At 40.6% G+C, this 18,792-nt stretch overlaps 1 protein-coding gene across 1 annotated transcript in view; it reads right to left on the reverse strand.

The window, feature by feature from the left end:
• The window catches only part of ube2o (ubiquitin-conjugating enzyme E2O), a 44,055-nt gene that overhangs the window by 20,019 nt on the left and 5,244 nt on the right, over positions 1 to 18,792 (reverse strand). Inside the window, exons 2-6 of the mRNA XM_059340311.1 lie at positions 3,063 to 3,122; positions 2,539 to 2,649; positions 1,560 to 1,657; positions 1,347 to 1,410; positions 130 to 273 (exon numbers count right to left, since the gene is read on the reverse strand). Coding sequence (XP_059196294.1) covers positions 130 to 273; positions 1,347 to 1,410; positions 1,560 to 1,657; positions 2,539 to 2,649; positions 3,063 to 3,122 — 477 coding nt within the window. The remainder of the gene's footprint in view (positions 1 to 129; positions 274 to 1,346; positions 1,411 to 1,559; positions 1,658 to 2,538; positions 2,650 to 3,062; positions 3,123 to 18,792) is intronic.

Consider the following 18,792-nt stretch of genomic DNA (forward strand, 5'->3'; position numbering starts at 1 on the left):
GGGATCGAACCACCAACCATCCGATCGGCGGGTGGCCACTCTACCAATGGAGCCTCATGTACACACATGTAAAAGTTTATTCAAGAATAAAAATGGAAAAAAGAAAGGCGGGTCATCATCTTGTCTCACCTCTTCAACCACCACCCTGAACTTGCACTTCCTGCTGAGGACAGGTTTGACTCCTGACAGCCACTGTACATTAGAGAAGACTTTGGCCGGACCAATCAGGACCTGGCCCGGGTAGAAACCATACGCCTCGTCGAAGAAGAGACCCTGAAGAACAAAGACACAATATGAGTGTAGAACTGAGAACATGATGTTGATGATTTATCACGGTTGAAACAAACTGGATGCATTACATTCAACATGTAAAACGACACCACATTGTCATTGAAGTTAAGTAAGACACATATTGGCCTATATGAACTGCAAAGACCACTCAAATGCAATAGGATGACCGTCTTTCAAGGGCAATAATTACAAGTGCAATTCATCTTGTGCAATAACTACATTAATTTTAACGCAATAATTAATTTATTTTAGCACAATTATTAAATTTATTTTAGTGAAATAATTCAATTTATTGTAGTTCAATAATTACAATAATATTAATGCAATAATTACACTTACTTTAATGCAATAATTACATTTATTTTAGCATAATAATTAAATTTATTGTAGCACAATATTAACATTATTTTAGGGCAAAAAATACATTTGTCAGGAAATATTTACACTTATTGTAGTGCAGTAATTACATTTATTTTAACACAACTATTACATTTAAGTGCAATGATTTAATTTATTTTATTACAACAATTACATGTATGTTACTGCAATAACTACATTGATTTATGTGCAATATGATCTATTTTTGTAAGCAGTAATAAAGTAATACTTTGATGCAATGGATGTTTATTGGCTGAAGTTGTTTTGTTTTTGTGTTTCAAGGAATGTTCATCCCATAAATGTAACAAAGTAAACATGAAAACCCTCTGGGAAGAAAAGAGAGTTATAAATACAATTAACTGATCTGTGGGTCTTAACAGAGAGCATTTTTTAGTCTTTCTTAAATTGTAAAAAACTTTTCTAGAAAAGGGGCAAACGTCTACAGATGATGATACAGATACTGATCAAACTATGGATGACTAACACAGGGGAAAGACATTACATTCAGTCTGAGAACCAAAATTGTAATTATCTACCAATAGAATATATCAAATAAGATTGTGTGTTTTACTGTGTACGAACCAGTTTTTCATAAGGGGAACTGACTCCTGACTAACAGCTGCTGTGTTCAAGGCGGATGTACCTGAGGTGACAGATTAGAGCTTGTGGCTACGTACCGAGTCACTGACATGTGGACAGACGTCGTAAAGCTTGGCACCGTCCTCCACACTCATGGAGCACCTGGAGGGGGAGAGAAAGAGACGAACGGTTGACACTCACAGGATTTGGCACTGACGAATATGTGCCAGCGTGCAGACACGCCAACAGACAACATGGTCACAGTGCACACTGTTTAATCACGCACAGACACACAGACACACACAGTCTACCTGGCTCCGTTGGAGAGCTTGAGGATGATGTGATTAGTCAGGTCGTACACTTTCCCCAGCCAGAAGTCGTAGGCGATGTAGTCACCATACATAAAAGACTAGAAAACACATTAACAATTAAAGAAAATATCAATTTTTACATTTCATCAAAGTATTACCTGTGAAACTAATTATGAAGGAGCACAGTAATCATTTGCAGGTAAGTGTCATTTTCTACATGACTGATAGCCCAACACTGAATTGTATCTGTAGTCATGGCACTCTTTCAGGTCCCTGAAACACTGATTGATACTATCAAATAAACGGTTAAAAACTAACTCACTAACTGGCTAACTCTCAACTGTTTAACACGAAAAATTGGATGGCTTCTCACACATTACATTAATTGTTGGATTTATCACTACGTATATATTTAGCTCGCAAAAAGAGTTCAAAATCATACCGGATCAACTGTTGAAACAGCACAATGTTTAACTTCTGGGCAAAAAAAGTAAGTGACATATAATGTTAGTAACATTATGTCGTATAGGACATCGTTCAATAGCTTCAATGGCGTCCTGTATGTCAGATTTTTCTCATCCACATCCTTTTTAAAGCTCAGTGGTGAGACAGACTCCCTGCTTTGTGCGCAGTTTACATCACATTTATTTATGCCAGTTTTATACTGTAACTCAGCACAGATGGAGCAACTGTGAGTCCAACCCATGGGAAGACTTTCTGGGGTGAATTATTGTAGAATTAATTTAGATTCGACAAGACCAGTCTTTGAATTTGTGTTCATCAGGACGGTAACACAGAGAAAAAAAAGTACTTGTAATTGTAAAGTTTCTCTACACTTTTTATTACCTATATTTATACTTCCATGTTCATTTTTATGTTGAATGTGAAACGCTTGTAATTTCTTTTTAGCTAGTTCTAAATGACAGTGTTCTTTTCAAGAAATTACAAGTCTGTAATAAATGAAGCCCAGATCTCTCACCCAGATGTGCTGCAGGTCTTTGCTGTTAACTGGATACAGAACGCAGTTTGTTCCCACTAGTTTCACTGCACACTCGATGTCAATGTTGGTCACGATACCACACTGGTTGTCCTGTAATGCAACAGAAACAATTTCAGTACATCATCAGTTAAGTTATCATCACTGATACAGTATGCTGCTCACAAACACCACCCAAGTGTTCCTGTTGATAAGATTTTTAGCTTCACTGGATTGAGTGTTTGTGAACAAGACAACAAGCAAAAGAAAACAGTTTTGTATTTGTATTCAGATTGGGAGTCGTTGCACTGTGTTAACACAGAAAGTTGCCTCTGAGACCTTTGTAAGTGTCGACCCACAGTAATATTCCAGTCATGTCTGATGCAGCAAATGGAACAGATCGGTGAACAGTGACATGACTGACAAAGAGACAGACTTGATTGAAAGAAAGCGAGAAGTAACGACACAGAATGAGAGAGGTGAAGTCAAAAGGCAGAGGATAGACGAAGCTAAAAACCTCCACTTACGTTGGAATTGTTTCGTCGCACGATATCTCTAATGACGATTGATCGATCTTCAAGTTTCAGCTGTGAAAGAAAGAGAAAACAAATTTAGAAAATGGTGGCTAAATCAACTCATCTTTCAGAAATCTTGCACTAAGTGTTGGTCAGTGAAATTGGATCATCAATTTCTCATGATAACTTCACAACAACCCTGTGGTGAACCCCACAGAAGAACTTTGAAGTGAACCAACTACACATAAATCACATTCACACTTAGACCATGGCAACATTATTGATATGATTTGTCATGGCCCTGTCGTGTCCTCGTTCACAGACCATGAAGACCGCAACATGCACAGTCAGCAGAGCTGCACCGCCCCCCGAGAGCAGATAAAATTATTTTGCCATCCAAACGGAGAGACACATTTCACTGAGCTGGCCAGCTTAAGCCTCGAGTGTGAGAACACTAAAGGAATCAGCAAACATACTGTCACCATCAATTATTAATCAACACACTGGAATAAAAATAGGACCTGTAAAACAACATGATTTACAACTACAGGACTGATAGACAGATTGGAGCCAAAACAGCATTGATGAAGAGCTGCGAGCCCCGTGAGACAGAGGCTAGAAAACAGCAGCCACTAGGATAAAGTCTGCGCAAGCTCAGAGTCGCAGTAAGAAACCTTGTTCTCGCGAGTGAAGTTTTGCTGTGTCACTACGCCTATTAATGGTCATCCAGACCAAAAACAGCCCAGCATTAAAGTGTTAATGGTGGGGCCACGTTGCTTCAGGTACCAGTGAGATGATTTCATACGATCCAGGACGGCCACTTTGAGCAACAGATCCGTGAGTCTGGAGACTCATCAGCCAGCAAAACACTGAACAGTATTTTATAACTACAGTATAAGACACAACTCTGAGAATGTATTAGTTATCCTCCATTGCAACAATCTAGATTTTTGGAGATATCTGATATTTTCCAACTCATTTTGGAATGCCAATATATTATTTTATCTTAGAGTTACTTTTTCTTCTTCATCTGCACAGATATCATGATGCATAATAGACGATGTGAATGCAATGTATCAAGTATCACAGAAAGCCCCGAAAGCATCGTTATCATGGGAAATAAGGATGGGCATTTGGAAGAAACCTGCCGACATGATTGTCTATAATGTTAACGATCAATTAATTGCTGCATGCATACATGGGAAAAATAATATATATATATATATATATTTATATTTATATATTAGGGGTGCACCGATCAATCGGCGCCGATTTCCTTCATTTTGCGGAATCAGCGATCGGCCGATTCCTTTACGTCAAACCGATCTTATCTAGCGATCTTATCTACTTAGATAATAACCCCTCACCGGCGAAGCAGTGCTCCCAACTTTGTTGCTAAATTTAGCAACTTTTCAGACCCCCCCTTAGCAAATATTTTTCAAGAAAGGGACTGGAGACAAATCCAGCGACTCCTTCTTACTCTTCGGAGGCCGGCTCGTTAAGAAGAGCCGCTGTTAGCGGCAGTTAGCTCTGTAGCAGTACAGTGTGTATGTGCTGCTGCTACAGCAGGTGTTCACTTAGCGATCTCTGTTTGTTTACAACAAGCACCGGACACTCTGTGTACAGTTAGCATCCCGGTTAATCCATGATCACTATGTTTATGATCAGCGGAGACTCATAATGCATAATTAGCCATGCTGCTGACGTTGTGCACAGTTAACAACGGCAAAAGAAACAAACGTCACCTCCAGAGTCTCTAAATCCCTCTGGGGGTTAACTTGTCCCGCCCATAGACTGCCGTGGAAAACCCTCTCCCCTGTTTGTTTCTTCTTCTACAGCTTGGCATCTAGCCCGCCACACTGTATCATCAAATGTTGTCAAACTTTTTTTCTTCCAGATATGATGAACTATTCCATTTTTTGTAATTTAATGACTATTATTCGATTTTTCGAAAATCGATGCCCTTTATTTATGGTTGCAGTTCAGAACTGAACGCTAGGCCGTGTTTCAGTTCAGTGAGTACTGATATGCAGTCATAGAGAAAATAAAAAAAAAATACAAAAAAACAAAGATTGATTAAAAATTCCAAGTGATCAACCAAATTCGTAACGACCATTAATCGATCATCGATAAATTATTCCCATCCCTAGTGGGAAATGTATCGTTTTATTATCGTATCAAATTTTACTCGGTGATTCCCGCCCCTATCACGCACCACTGCAACAATCCCCAGGGAAACCTAAAAAAATCTGTGATAACGTTACAAAGCAATCAACCTTAACTACGAGGTAGTTCTGTGCAGTGCCTTGCTAAATGACATCACATTGCATTGTGGCAATAGTCCATCTACTTTACCTGAAATAAAAACGGAGTGAGGGGGGCAGAATTTCACACCACTTCTCTAACAATACATTTCAGCACAAAATTGAGCTGGGGGTCTAAGCCGAATATGATTTTATTTGGTTTCTCCTTTCCAAAAACAGCTTAAAGTTTTATGAGACACAACAACAGTCATTCACCCAACATTTGCACCAATATAATCCATTTATTATTCAGAACAAGTAGCTTCTGCTCTATATTCCTCGCAGCATCTCTGCAGCTCCTCAGCCTTCATTATCTACACTGTTGATTCACAAGTGTGGTAGAAAATTACTGAGACGTTTATGAACATTTGCCGAATTAACAGACCAGCAGAAAGCATGACAGTGTGTGGGTGGGTTTATTTTTTAATTTTAATTTTTTTTTTTACTTTTAATGGAGGAAAATGTTGTGAAAGTTACTTTGGGGGCTTTTTTTAGACAAAAGTTGCTGCTTTTCAAACCAAAGCTAAACAGACAAAAACACCACCACTTGCAGAAACTGACTTCCTCTACAGAAACATTTACTGTGAAGTGAGAAAGCATCACCAAACAGACAAAATGCCAAATCAGCTAATTCTAGTGTTTCTATATGTTATATTTGCAGATCTAAAATGAAGCAACCACAGGTCTGTGTGGTATATAATAGTTTAAAAACACATGAAATAGCTTATAAAAAAAAGCTACCTGCGGCTTTGACTCTACAAGCTGCAGCACAAGCTGCTCAACTGGCAGTGAGTACACACAAAGTGGCAGCGAACCGCCAGCCAGAGCCTCTGAGTTTAGGCAGAGACAGATGGAAGTAGAGGAGGAAAATGTAATTAGGAGTAAAGAGAGCGATGAAATTAAAAACACGGAGGTCTGCTGCATGTTAAGTAATGACTGGAGGGAGAGTAGCTGTCACACCCATGTGTGAACACATTCCTGAGTACATAAACTATTGCTTGCTATACTTGGGAAGGCAATTAATTCAAGTCACTTTACAGTATTTGAAAAAGATCTAAAATATTATATATCTAAACCTTTGGTTTAAAGGAATATTGATTTATTTTTTATGCTTGGTATAAGACTGCATTCCATTTACCTAAGAAGCAAGAAATCAGAGCTGGCATTGACGTCACTTCTGACACGTTCTAAAAAATTTAAAATGTCGGCACAAGTTAGAGTACATCACTTGCTCTGGAGGAAGGGAAAGCTGAAGCATGTAGGGAGAAAGGACAGACTCACTGGTCCATCTGCTATAGACATAGCACTTGAAGCTTATACATAGGATATAACGGTTGGTCTTTGTGGTCCGCCATTCCTACACTGTAGTTAGACCTCCTGGTAAAAGTGAAGGGGGTGAGCATCATGTTAAACCAAAAGATTTCAACTCTCAGCGCCCAGAAAAAAAAAAATCACCAATCGCCTAGCGCCTTGTCACGCTGCTGGCATATTTTAGAAGGCAGCGCTCCCATTGCGAAGAATTTAAAAATCATTCTGGCCTCAGGAAAAAACACCTTGGTGGACACACGGCTTTACTACTGTCGAACGACTGAAACGACTTCAGTGAGTGTTCCAGTTAAAATTTTCGGACTCACTTTCATTCATTCATTCATTCATACACCACCATTGTAGAAATCCAGTAAGCAAGACAGCAGAAAAATAATATTCATTACAGCACAATGCTTCAGATCAAAGTAAACAGAGATTAGCTACTGTAGCTAACTGCATAGAGATCTACTTCCAAGGCAACAGAGGTGGTGAGTGCAGTGTTAACATGGCACAAATTAGCCACAATAAACCAAAACAACACAATATATATACACATATCAAAAACACTATCAAATCTAGAAATGGAACCTGTAAATATAATTTATTTTTATGATGATTTTATTTTTTATCTATGTGTAAAGATGTCCAAGCAGAAGAACATCAACAAATGTAAACTCAAACACACACACTCTAGGTTTCTTGGCATTAAGTGAGTGTGTGTGTGTGTGTGTGTGTGTGGGGGGGGGGGGATACGATCGATGGGTCGCCATGTACTCTTGTAATCTATTAAACAGCAGCCTGTCGGCTCCCTGTGTATCTGCTGCTGGGGGTTACATTACATTCAACGGCGCATGCACACACACACTCTTGTCTAAACCTTTTAGCTGAGAGAAGCTTAGAAGAACAAAAACAATTTCTTTTTCTTAGACAGACACACACACAGCTCATCTTCATTAATATTCTTTCAGTGCATCATGCTGCAGTGCGCTGCCGTAGTAACTGATTTCGTCACCACTTCAAATACACTGTGTTTAAAATCAATACTGTTTGCCTCAGTGTAAGATAGAGCAGTACAGCACCTCAGGTCACACTGACCCGGACCACTGTAGACCACAGCTTTGCTCCCATTATGAATTATGACCAGTATGTGACTTTTATGTCCAACCATCTGTTAAGAAACAGCTGATAACCCTCTTAATAAGTGCATCTTTAATTCAAAATATAATATAATAATAGACACATCTGTTCCTAAATTCTGCTACAGAGCAGAAAGTGTCTGCAGTGGGAGTGATTTTTCTCCAGGAAGACATTAAAGAGAGGAGGGAGGATAGTGCTGTCTCATTGATCATAGTGACATGAATCTGAAGCAGAGGAAAAGTAATATTTTTTTACCTCCATCACGGCTTATTATAGAGAGGTATTTCCCTGAGATGACAGCACTCATGCTGCTTTAACAAGTGGCTGCTGTGAGTGTGGTTACATGCAGCATCCTGCTGTAGTCGAACACTTTGATCATATTTGAGATATCAGAAATGTATCAGTCTATTCATATCAGTGCATACACAATTTTAACATAACCAGACAAACAGACAGGGTTCCTTGTTTATGTGTTTGCATTACTCCTGGTAATGTGTACTCCCCCTGTGTTCGTTTCTCATTTAGTAACCGAGTGGAGTCTGTAATTAATGAATGAAACACACTCAATTTCTCTGGTTTAGTTAATTTACCAGAGTATTCATCACTCTGACCGATTTGTCTTCATCATCTGATAAGCAGAGATGTGAGCAACAAACAATTTACTTTCACAGTGTTAAGATCTTGTTAGTGCAAAAGGTTTATTAATGGCAACATTTTAAATGAAGTGGAAGAAATAGGGAAACTTGAAGATAATGTCAGTTTTTTCCCCCATGAATGTATTTTTGGCGACATTTAAAAGAAAAAAACTAGGTTCAGGGAACAAAGACCACCCCTCAAACACACCCCACTTCCACACAGAAGTAGGCTACTATAGAACACCTGATTCCTTGCCTTCCCCTCTGACTAAGTTTTCCCGATCGGCCGCCCCCCCAAATCCCCCGATTCCTTTTCTTTTACCTCTCCATTTTCTCTTTCTGTTTGATTACAGGTAGGGGTGTGCCATATCGTATAGTTCACGATAAAATCTGTATTTTTTTTATGGTTAAAACAAAATGCATATCATGATATTGGCAACACTCCTACTTCTTGATGTAGTGGTTAAAGTTGTTTTAATCACAAAAAGCTACTTACTCCCTGTCACTAAACACATTTCAAAATAAGAGCACAGTGTGTTAACAGAATCCACTACAGAATTTACAAGAAGACTGTCAAAATAAGATGCCTTAAATAAAATAAAAGAACCTTTATTCTCTTTTACAAAATTTCATTTAAAGTCATCACTCAAAACTATCACTATGTAAAATCTGCAGAGGAGGGTGTCTACCTTATGTTGCTCACCTAAAGTACACGACACTGGAAGCAGCTTTGAAAGGCAGTTCTGTGAAACATATTAGTTCCTTCAAAAATAACACACACACAAACACACACATACCTACAGACTGTATAGCTGATAGGGTTGAGCAATGTCTACAAAACTGGCATATGACGATGTCCACAGTGAAACTGAAAATCACAATGGATGATGATATTGTTAGCGCAAGTCATCCAAACTGATCAAATCACATGGACAAAACCCACTACAGGGACTATATCCACCACTAATAATCATCATCATCTTATTAATTCTTTCACCAGAAATGGTAAATGGAGTGCACTTATATAGCTTTTATCCAAAGCGCTTTACACTACACACTACGTTCATTCACACACACATTCATACCGGTGGCCGAGGCTACCAGGGCACACTGGTGCCACCTGCCACCATTGGGAATTCATTCACACACTGATGAACAGAGCATCGGGAGACATTTGGGGTTCAGTATCTTGCTCAAGGATACTTCAACATTTAGGCTGCCATGGTCAGGGATCGAACCACCAACCTTCTGATCAGAAGACAACCTCTCTACCAACTGAGCCACGGCCACAAAATGAGTGCACGTAATGACGGTAAACATAACTGCATTCTTGAACGTTCTAATTTATTCTCTCCTACTTCAGATTGGTTGATGTGACAGCTTGAATGTGCACCATCAGTTGCACTGGTGAAATCAGTCTGTGCACCATTAAATTAATCTGAATTTTTAAGCACTGAATAATTGCCACCGCAAACACACACCCAGGTGTAGTTGTGGATGACGGGCGGGGCACAATGCTGCTCAGTGGACAATGGCATTGTCCATCAGCCTAACCTTAACAGCTGCAGTATTGATTTATGCATTTTCTTGGCTTCGGGCACATGCATACAGTGTATATCGCTCATTAAAACGGGACCTAAACACTTTCCCTTTTCATTTCACATACATACTGAGTCGCAGATACTCACAGCATTAAAACCAGACAGCTAGGTTACAACAAAGCGGCTGACTGTTGCTATGGCTCTTGTAGTGATGATGAGCAGTGGGGCGGGAAGGTGGTGCTGGACACAGAAGCAGACAACAAAAGGAAACAACATGCTCATTTGCACAAAAGGATATATATGCGTGTGTTTCTATGCGTGTATGGCATGTAGCTCTGAATAGAAGAGAATCTTTGCCGCCTCTCAATCCAGGCTGATAAGGTAGAAGAGACCAGATTGATTACAGGGATCGATGGAGGGCAGTATTTGCTTTGACTTCCCGGCCTAATTAACACAAGTCATTATTCAGGTGCCGTGCGAGGAGGAGGAAGAGACACTGCAGAGGACTGCAGCTCGGGGCCACGCCTGTTCTCCACTCTGACAGACAGTTTTCTATGCACGGCTTGCTCATCTTTCAGTTTCAGCTCCATACTAACAAGCAAACTGATCCACAAAACACAACAGGAAGTCAAATAAACACAGCGGGTTGAGTAGTAACAGGTGCACATACTGTATTTCTCTCCACACACACAGATACAAAAACATCTGCCTGTAGTGAAATTCCACCCACAGATTCGGTTAAATATCGATCTGTGAAAACAAAAGTGCAGTCATCTACATCCTACACATCAGCCTTCAGCCTCAGGCAAATCATGATTCTGCTACATCATTAGAGTTTCGGAGAGTTTGATGTAATTTACTGTTCACCAGCAGGAGGAGATCAGATTCTCTTCAAAAAAGGCCTTCTGGATCCTCACCCTAAATTCTGTTTTGGCACATATTTGCTTTCTTGCCGAGAGTCAGATAAAAAGATTGATATGTACTCATGTGGCTGTGTGATAAAGATGTAGCTGGAGCATAAAGACTGGAGACGAGTGGAAACAGCAGCCAGACTCAGCTGCTCTAAAGCTCACCAATTTAAATGCTATTGCTAGTTTGCACTTTACATTTTCAGAACTATTTTTAGGCCAGGACCAGTTCCAGGAAATCATCAGATAATCCAAGCAGTTACAGCTAATAATAATCTAATCTAATAAAATACATCGCCTAATAATAGAACAATATAGAGCATTATTTTTTTTTGACAATGTGCTTAAGAATGCATTCATCCAGCCTTTTAAAAGGCTCTACACACACACACACACACACACACACACACACATACACACACACACACACACACAGGTGTTAGATTGTGACTGGTTAAACCTTTGCTCAGGCTGAAGTTGATCGGAAAAAAAATTAAGTAATCAAACTTAATGGGAATGATGAAGGTGTAAAGATACAGTGACGTGAGTGTTTTTTTGCCCCACATTCAGCCCTGAAAATAGGACATAGTGTCATGACTATTATGTGGGTTGTTTTTATAATTGCTGCAGCTTGTTATACAACCCCAATTACTTTCCACAGATGAGACAGCATGTCAATGTGTAATTGAAATGTGTACAATAATAAAATCATTTCAGCAATAGCAACAGCAATATTCAAATGATGAGTCAACTAATCGAACACATGCCTACTTGTATATGAATACTGCAAAGCAATCAAGTTATCTGCTGTCCATCTTTATGCTCTCTACGCTCCACACATTCAAAGAAATATGTTGATACACTGTGCTGTCATTTCATTACATATTCACAGCTCAAGCTGTTTGCATGCGTTAGAGCACCATTGGTCAGGAGAACTGCTCTGTCACAGTTTCCTCATTGGTGGACCTCAAGCAACACTTCCTAAACAAAATGAAGCGCGAGTCGTCACACTACACTCTAACTTAGCAGGGATAGAGATATTTGTGACTTTTTTTTATTTTGTTTATTTAACAAAAATATTAATAAAATTTGCTGTCTTGTTACATTTCCATCTGAATTTGACCAAAAAATACAAGAAAATAATATTTGCTTTAAAGGGATGAGTCAAAAACACCAAAATAAGAACTGAATTGATACAACAATAAGAACTGAATAATCGATCAAACCTCACACCCTGATGCAGTCTCCTGGCTGCAGCCGGACCGAAGACTATTGATTCAGATACACAGGAAGGGTGCACAGCTCTATTAAAAAGAGAGCAGGTACAGGCCCTTTTACCCACAGAGACCGCAAGGGAATGACAAGCGGACTAATAGCACACAGTATCTGTTATAGAGCAATCTTCGTACAGTGTAGTTTCAGAGATTAAATGAAAAAGAACCAAAGCAAGAAGATAATAAAGCTGGAGAAAGGCACTAAGGGCTGCAGGACACAGAGAACTGTACATTAGAAGGAAGGAAATCAGCATAAACAAGCAGAATATGAAATGAAGAGGAGAAGGGAGATAAAGACACAGCCACAGAGATGCTGAGAATATAAGATGGAGACAGAGAGTGGGAGATGAAGGATGGGGATGGAGAATACTCAAGAGTCAATCACGGAGATGAAGAAATAGATGGAAAAAGTCGGGTGGAGGAGATGGCTGGGGGGTGAGAGGAGGGGTAGGCAGGGTGTGACGGGGGAGAAAATGAAGATGAGCACTGAACAAGGCACAGAGGAGGCAGCAGCCAGCCCAACAAGTGGGTGATCGAGACGGATCCCCGGAGAGAGACAGAAAGAGTGAGGAAACAAGAAAAGCAGGAGCCAGAAATAGACTACAGCACAGCAAACACAGCAGATAGTGAGATAGAAAAAATGGGGAGGAAGTAGGAAGGGTAGAGAAAGAGTGAGAGAGGGAGGGAGAGCAGACAGTCTCCCCACTGGGCAGGGCTCAATACTGCAGAGGAAAAAGGGAGGATGAGAAGATGAGGGAGGGAGAGAAAGAAGAGACAGGAGGAAGGAGGGCTGGTGGGATGGATGCAGGCTCCAGCAGCTATAGGCAAGTCACTTCAGAGTCTGTCTATTCCTGTGAGTGTGTGTGTGTGTGTGTGTGTGTGTGTGTGTGTGTGTGTGTGTGTGTGTTCTATGCAGAGAAAGAGTGGATCAAATGAGATCCATTATCTCAGGGCAGGAGCTGGACAACCATCCAGTTAGCAGCACATTACGTCAACATTCTCCAACACACTGGTCTGCTGGGACACTGAGGGAGGAGAGGAAGGAGTGAACACAGTGGGGGGAGGAGGGGGAGGTTAACAGCGTGGGTTAGGAGGGGAGGAATGAGTGTGTGTGTGTGTGTGTGTGTGTGTGTGGCGGGGGTGGGGGGGGGGGGGTGGAGTCAAGAGAAAGAAAGAAATATAAGAAGGATTGGAGGAGATGAGAGTTAAAAGGGCGGGGAGGGGCGGTCATGTTGTGTCCCCATCAGATCAGATTTATACTGTAAATACAAGCTGCTGACATCGTCCTCTGGGCCGTAACTAGAAGCGGTACCACTGGGAATTTATTTGCAGGTTTGGATTTGTTCAACATGAAGCCACAGATGTGCATCAATCAAGACAAGTGGCCAACGCGGCACAAATTCCACTGTCAACAACCTGAAGATAACCAGTGACCTGTAATCAGTATCCACAATAATAAAGTGAACATGCGCTTCTGCAAGACGGGTCCAGCTGCAGAGCTCCAGGCTGGGGCCCACCTCCTGAGACCCTTTACTGTATGTCTGACATTGTGTACACCAGAAACAAGGATCAGGATACGACAGTATGTGTTTATTAGTTTGAATAATCCACACGACTTCCAACAATAGTAGTTTTAATTATAATGACATGTTAGGACTTGTGGGGTTTTAACAGCAGGAATAGAAGCTTTACCTTTTCTTTACTTATTCAGAAAGAGGGAACCACAGCCCAGAAACTAAAACTAGACCGGAGAGTCTCAGTCAAAATATATGCTGATATCTTTTATTCACTAATGGGCTTCTACAAAAGTCGTTGCAGTTGAAAGGCTTTAAATATGGCAAATCATTTCAGTGCACCACATGACAAGGACTGTATAAAATATCTGTCAAGACTTTGACAATGTCTGGGCTGTAAGGTTTCCATCAGATCAGATAAAACAGTAGCAATGCAGAGCTGCTTTTCCTGTTTAAAATGAAGCATACGAAACCTCAAAGTCTGATGACAAAACTGGTTTGCCTGTGTGTTCCTGTGCCTGCCTGGCACCTGCTCAAAACCATAACTAAGGCTCTGCACTCCAAAGCACTGTTGGGTGGGCCTTGGCAGCAGCCTCGTGTCCCAGATTACATCAATGTCTGCCAGCCTACCTCGAGCACCTGCAGACGGCACCTGAGCAAACAGCTCTGAAGGATGACATATCGATAATCATAAGCTCATCCGAGGGTGTTGATGCGGCAAATATGGAGCAGAATGTACAGTTTTAAATAGCTATGGGTGATCTACTTTTAGCCACTAGGTCAGCTTCAAAAGCCATAACCTTACTGCCACTGCAGCTAAATTCACAAAAGCATTTCAGGAATAATTTCTAATCAAATGGCATTAGCAATGTGGAAGGTTAACACAAGTATATAAAGGATTAATACAATTATTTGAAAGAGAACATTGTGCAGATTGAATCAGACAGAATAAATGGCTTAGGTGCTAAGGAAATTAGCGTGCTTAAACTAAATAAATAGAAATATCTAAATTTGATCACTTCGGTCTGCTCAGTAGAGAGCTGCTGCAGCTTCTGCACACTGCTGAAAGCCATTTTAAACCACACACTAACTGTGTATGCTCATTTAGAAGCTCCACATGGTAAGAATATATGAAGATAAAGAGCTACAGGATAGAGGCTAATGACAAACATTTCTGTTGAACTGAAAGATGCATTTAACAGCCTAGAAATATTGCTCCTATCCATATGATGCTTTTAGGCAAACTCCATGCCTTCGAGAACCAATAATGTCACCATTTGTATCTTAAAAGCATTTCAGCAGTAAGACGATCTCTTTCCAAGTGCTCGGCAGTCTTGCAACTGAAACGTGTTTAGAGACGTCTGGATAGGAAATAAAACAATGTCTGTGATCGCGAGTTGAAGATGGATGGGAGCTGAAGGAAATCTGTGCAGTAAAGTGACTTGAATGTAATTCAGCCGTCAGCCCTTTTAGGACAGAGATGTTTCTATTGTGTAGGTCAGCGGGGGTGTGACCAGACTTCTGTAGCTGGATGGATGAGGGCAGGGGCAGGGCCAGGTTGACAGATGGGAGTCACCCTTAGGTCAGAGCATCCACCACCTGCACCACAGGCTCCGACTTATTTTCAGCAGACATTGAAATCAGGGAAAACAGACTAACTGATTTACAAACAGTGAAATTCGCACTGCACATTGTTACATTAGCAATAATGTTGTGCTGAATTGTCTAAATCCACACAAAGATTTGCCTCTGATTTAAAAAGTGCCAAAGAGATTGATGGCTCATGGATGACATCATGTTTTCCATGTTGGGATTGCAGGACAGAGGGCGGAGGCCACACAACAATGCCTGAAACCCTTCTGCTACTACAGCTGTCAACAAACATGCCACGGACATGAAATGTCTTCTTTGGCTGCTCACACATACTGTATATAAATACAAGCTTCTCTAGAAGGACAGAGTGACTGTGGATGCTGTTACAATCTGACTAAGTGAGCAGCTGAGGTCTCTAAAAGAGAATCAAAGACTTATCAGCACAATAAGAAGATAAAAGCAATAAAACCCCCAGGAGTCTCCTTGTTCACGTCAAAAAGCATTACACTCAGTGGGTTTTATTACCACTGAGGAGGTTTTTTGTGCAGTTTGTCTATTTGTTTGTTTGTCAGCATGATTACTGAAAAATTACAGACCTGATTTTCATTAAACCCATTCAAATTTGTAGAAAGAAAGGAATGATATGTGGCAGATACATTCATTATTTTTCGCTTTTGATTTTTGTGCTGCATTCAGGTGGTGTTGGAATAATTGGAAAAATGAATATTGTAACCACATGTCATGGCTCATCTGATTTGTATCCTTTGCTCTTGATTGTCATACTTAAAACAGCTATTAATGTATTTTTCAAGCAAAAAAACACAAAAACGACTTTCCAAATTAGGATGTGGGACCATCTGAGGAGCATGTGAATACACCATCGGCCTTGGTGGAGGTCAGTGTTCACATCCATATTTTTATTATCAGATGATATTGGCCTATCTTTTGGTATCAGCATATATGCCATCCAATAGGAGGTGATACTTTTTTCAGAATATATAATACAGAAAATGATGTGTGGGGAGACTTAGAAATGGTGTTTACCATTTGTTGTATTGACAATGCAATAAATTGTATGTATAATGCAAAATTATGTTAAATATTCTCTAATAAAGTAATGTTTTTAACAAAGCAGCCTTGCGAGTACCTTTGCAGAGTCATATTGGTGAAAAATTGGTGCACAATCCATATAGGTCTGTTTTTTCCATCCACAATATCAGTAATAAGTGATTTTTTCACCTCTAAAATAGTATATTGTCAAAAAACCCATATCGGTAGAGCTATAATCTTTTACACCATTTTTAAAATAAATAAACATGACTGTCCGGGACTTCCTGTGTCAGTAAAACTGAATGATTACAGTGTAAAAAGGCAATAAAATGTTGATGTTTTTTCAAATGTGTCAGTTGGATTATGGACCCAAGAGGGATGTATTAAGCATAAATCACAGCAATCTGATGGAGGCAGCATTCAGGAAAGTGCAGCTTTGGGACTGTACCATAGTGCTGCCAACTTGACTTGTGACAGGAGGAAATAGTTTTGCTGCTCTGCCTCAGACAGCACGACAGAGGACGCTGGGAATTTAAAATGGCTCAGCAAGCAGAAGGTGGGACCTTACCATTAAAAGGACTAAAAGCCTTCACATTACCATAACAGCCATCTGGTGCCAAACGGCCCGCCTGTCCCCTCACATCCTTTCCAGTCAAGATTTTTTATTTTATTAATAATTTAACTTTCTCCTCCTGGCTTTGAGACCCAGGTGACATTTAAATTGGTATTCAATAGTTGCTTACTGCACATCGTTTCCATCCACTTTACAGTTCTCACTTATTTTTTTCCTCTATCCACTGTGTCTCTGCAGTAGTCAGCAGCAGCAGTCAGTCCTGCTGCACCCTCCCTGTCATCATTATTACGCTACCAGCCTCCTCCCTTCACTCCACCTGCTCCACCCCCACAGTCGCAAAGGCTGCTGCTTCCAGGGAGGAGCCTATGGTCAGGGCGTCACAGCTCACCTCGACCCCTCCGCCCTCATGCCGATCTTCTCAGAGCCTTAATTAATGCACAAACCAACCAGCAGCAAAGGATTGCTGCATCACCTTATCATGCCAGGAGTTGCATTATAATAGTTCTGGAGGTCCCAGCAAAGCGTTCCTGACTGTTTTAAGTCACCAAATGATTGATTCAGGGTCATCTCAGACACCCGCTGCACTGCTGTTCCCTCGGTGCATCCCATCGCTAGCTACCTGCTGCTGCAGTGCACTTCTGTCCTTGGATGGAAAATTCAAGGTTGTGCTGCAGCAACAGGGCTCTGTGTGTTTGGCAATGTTGACTGGGGACTGTGGCAGGCCCAAAGCAGGTGGCGAAGTAAAAGAGTTTTTCTTCAAACCACATTTAGAAATGTATTTTTAAAACGCTATATACTGTCTCCACAATGAATAACAAAACTACACCTTAAGAAAAAGAAATCACTTAAAATATACCTTTTGCGAAAATAATCACCAGTTGGTGGAAAAAATATATCTAATCGGGTGCCACACTACACAGGCTGCATGTTAAAGAACTCATACCTCCTTCACAGCAGCATACAGCACAAACGCACCACGCCACACTGTCAAAATGCAGTTCACCAACACCTTTAGCTGTTAAATGTCATGTTAGCCTACAAAAAGGAGTAAATTGGGGTCAGTGTGGAGTGGACAACAGTCGAGCTATGCTTAAAAATCTATTTTGGCATCTTATCGGACTTCTGTCCTCCTCCTCAACACTAGGTGGCAATATGCGTCGTTTCAGTGGGATAATATGGCCCCCTTTCCGGTTGACCTCAGTTTGACACTTTGTGCCGTCGCTACTGATAATAACTAATGTGATGGGCTACTGCGAACGGCTAATGTGACTGGCTTTCTTGAATGTTTTTGTTCCGGGGTCGTATGCCAGCGCAGGGGGAGGAGCATGCGCACATGCGTTGTCTTGTCATACATGCCGCCAAAAATCCTATTCCAATCGCATTATCTGGGTGTCTCAATCAGAGTTGGAGAACTCTGACATTTGTTGGACTAACACGTTTACATGCACTTCAGTTGTCCAGGTATAGTCAGTTTAAGGCAATAATTCGTTTTTTTCCAAGTGTCATGTAAATGTACTGAGTAACTCACAGTAACAATACTGTGAGTATTGTTTTGAGGTCAGTGAGGAAAATAGTACATATAATATAATACACAACCAAAGTACTGAACTGCTGATCAAGCAAAGACAGTGTCCTTAGAGGATTGTGCATCTATTCCTGTACCTTCTGAAAAGAGGTTCAAATGAGCATTGAGCATCTGGTCCTGTGTGCTTTTGCAGCCGCAAGTTAAGGTGAAACATCTGAAAGTCGCAACTCTTTGAGTTGTGTATTGTATTTACAACAACAATGGTCAAAGCCAGCGAAATCCCTAATTTAATAAAAGTAATGGTCAGTTTCATTTGGTATCCTGTCAATTGCATCATATCCACTCTGTGAAAGTGTCAGCGTTGTGGGTGTCTACCAGAA

This window comes from Centropristis striata, chromosome 1, assembly GCF_030273125.1.
Source record: "Centropristis striata isolate RG_2023a ecotype Rhode Island chromosome 1, C.striata_1.0, whole genome shotgun sequence".
In the NCBI taxonomy this organism is placed as follows: Eukaryota; Metazoa; Chordata; class Actinopteri; order Perciformes; family Serranidae; genus Centropristis; species Centropristis striata.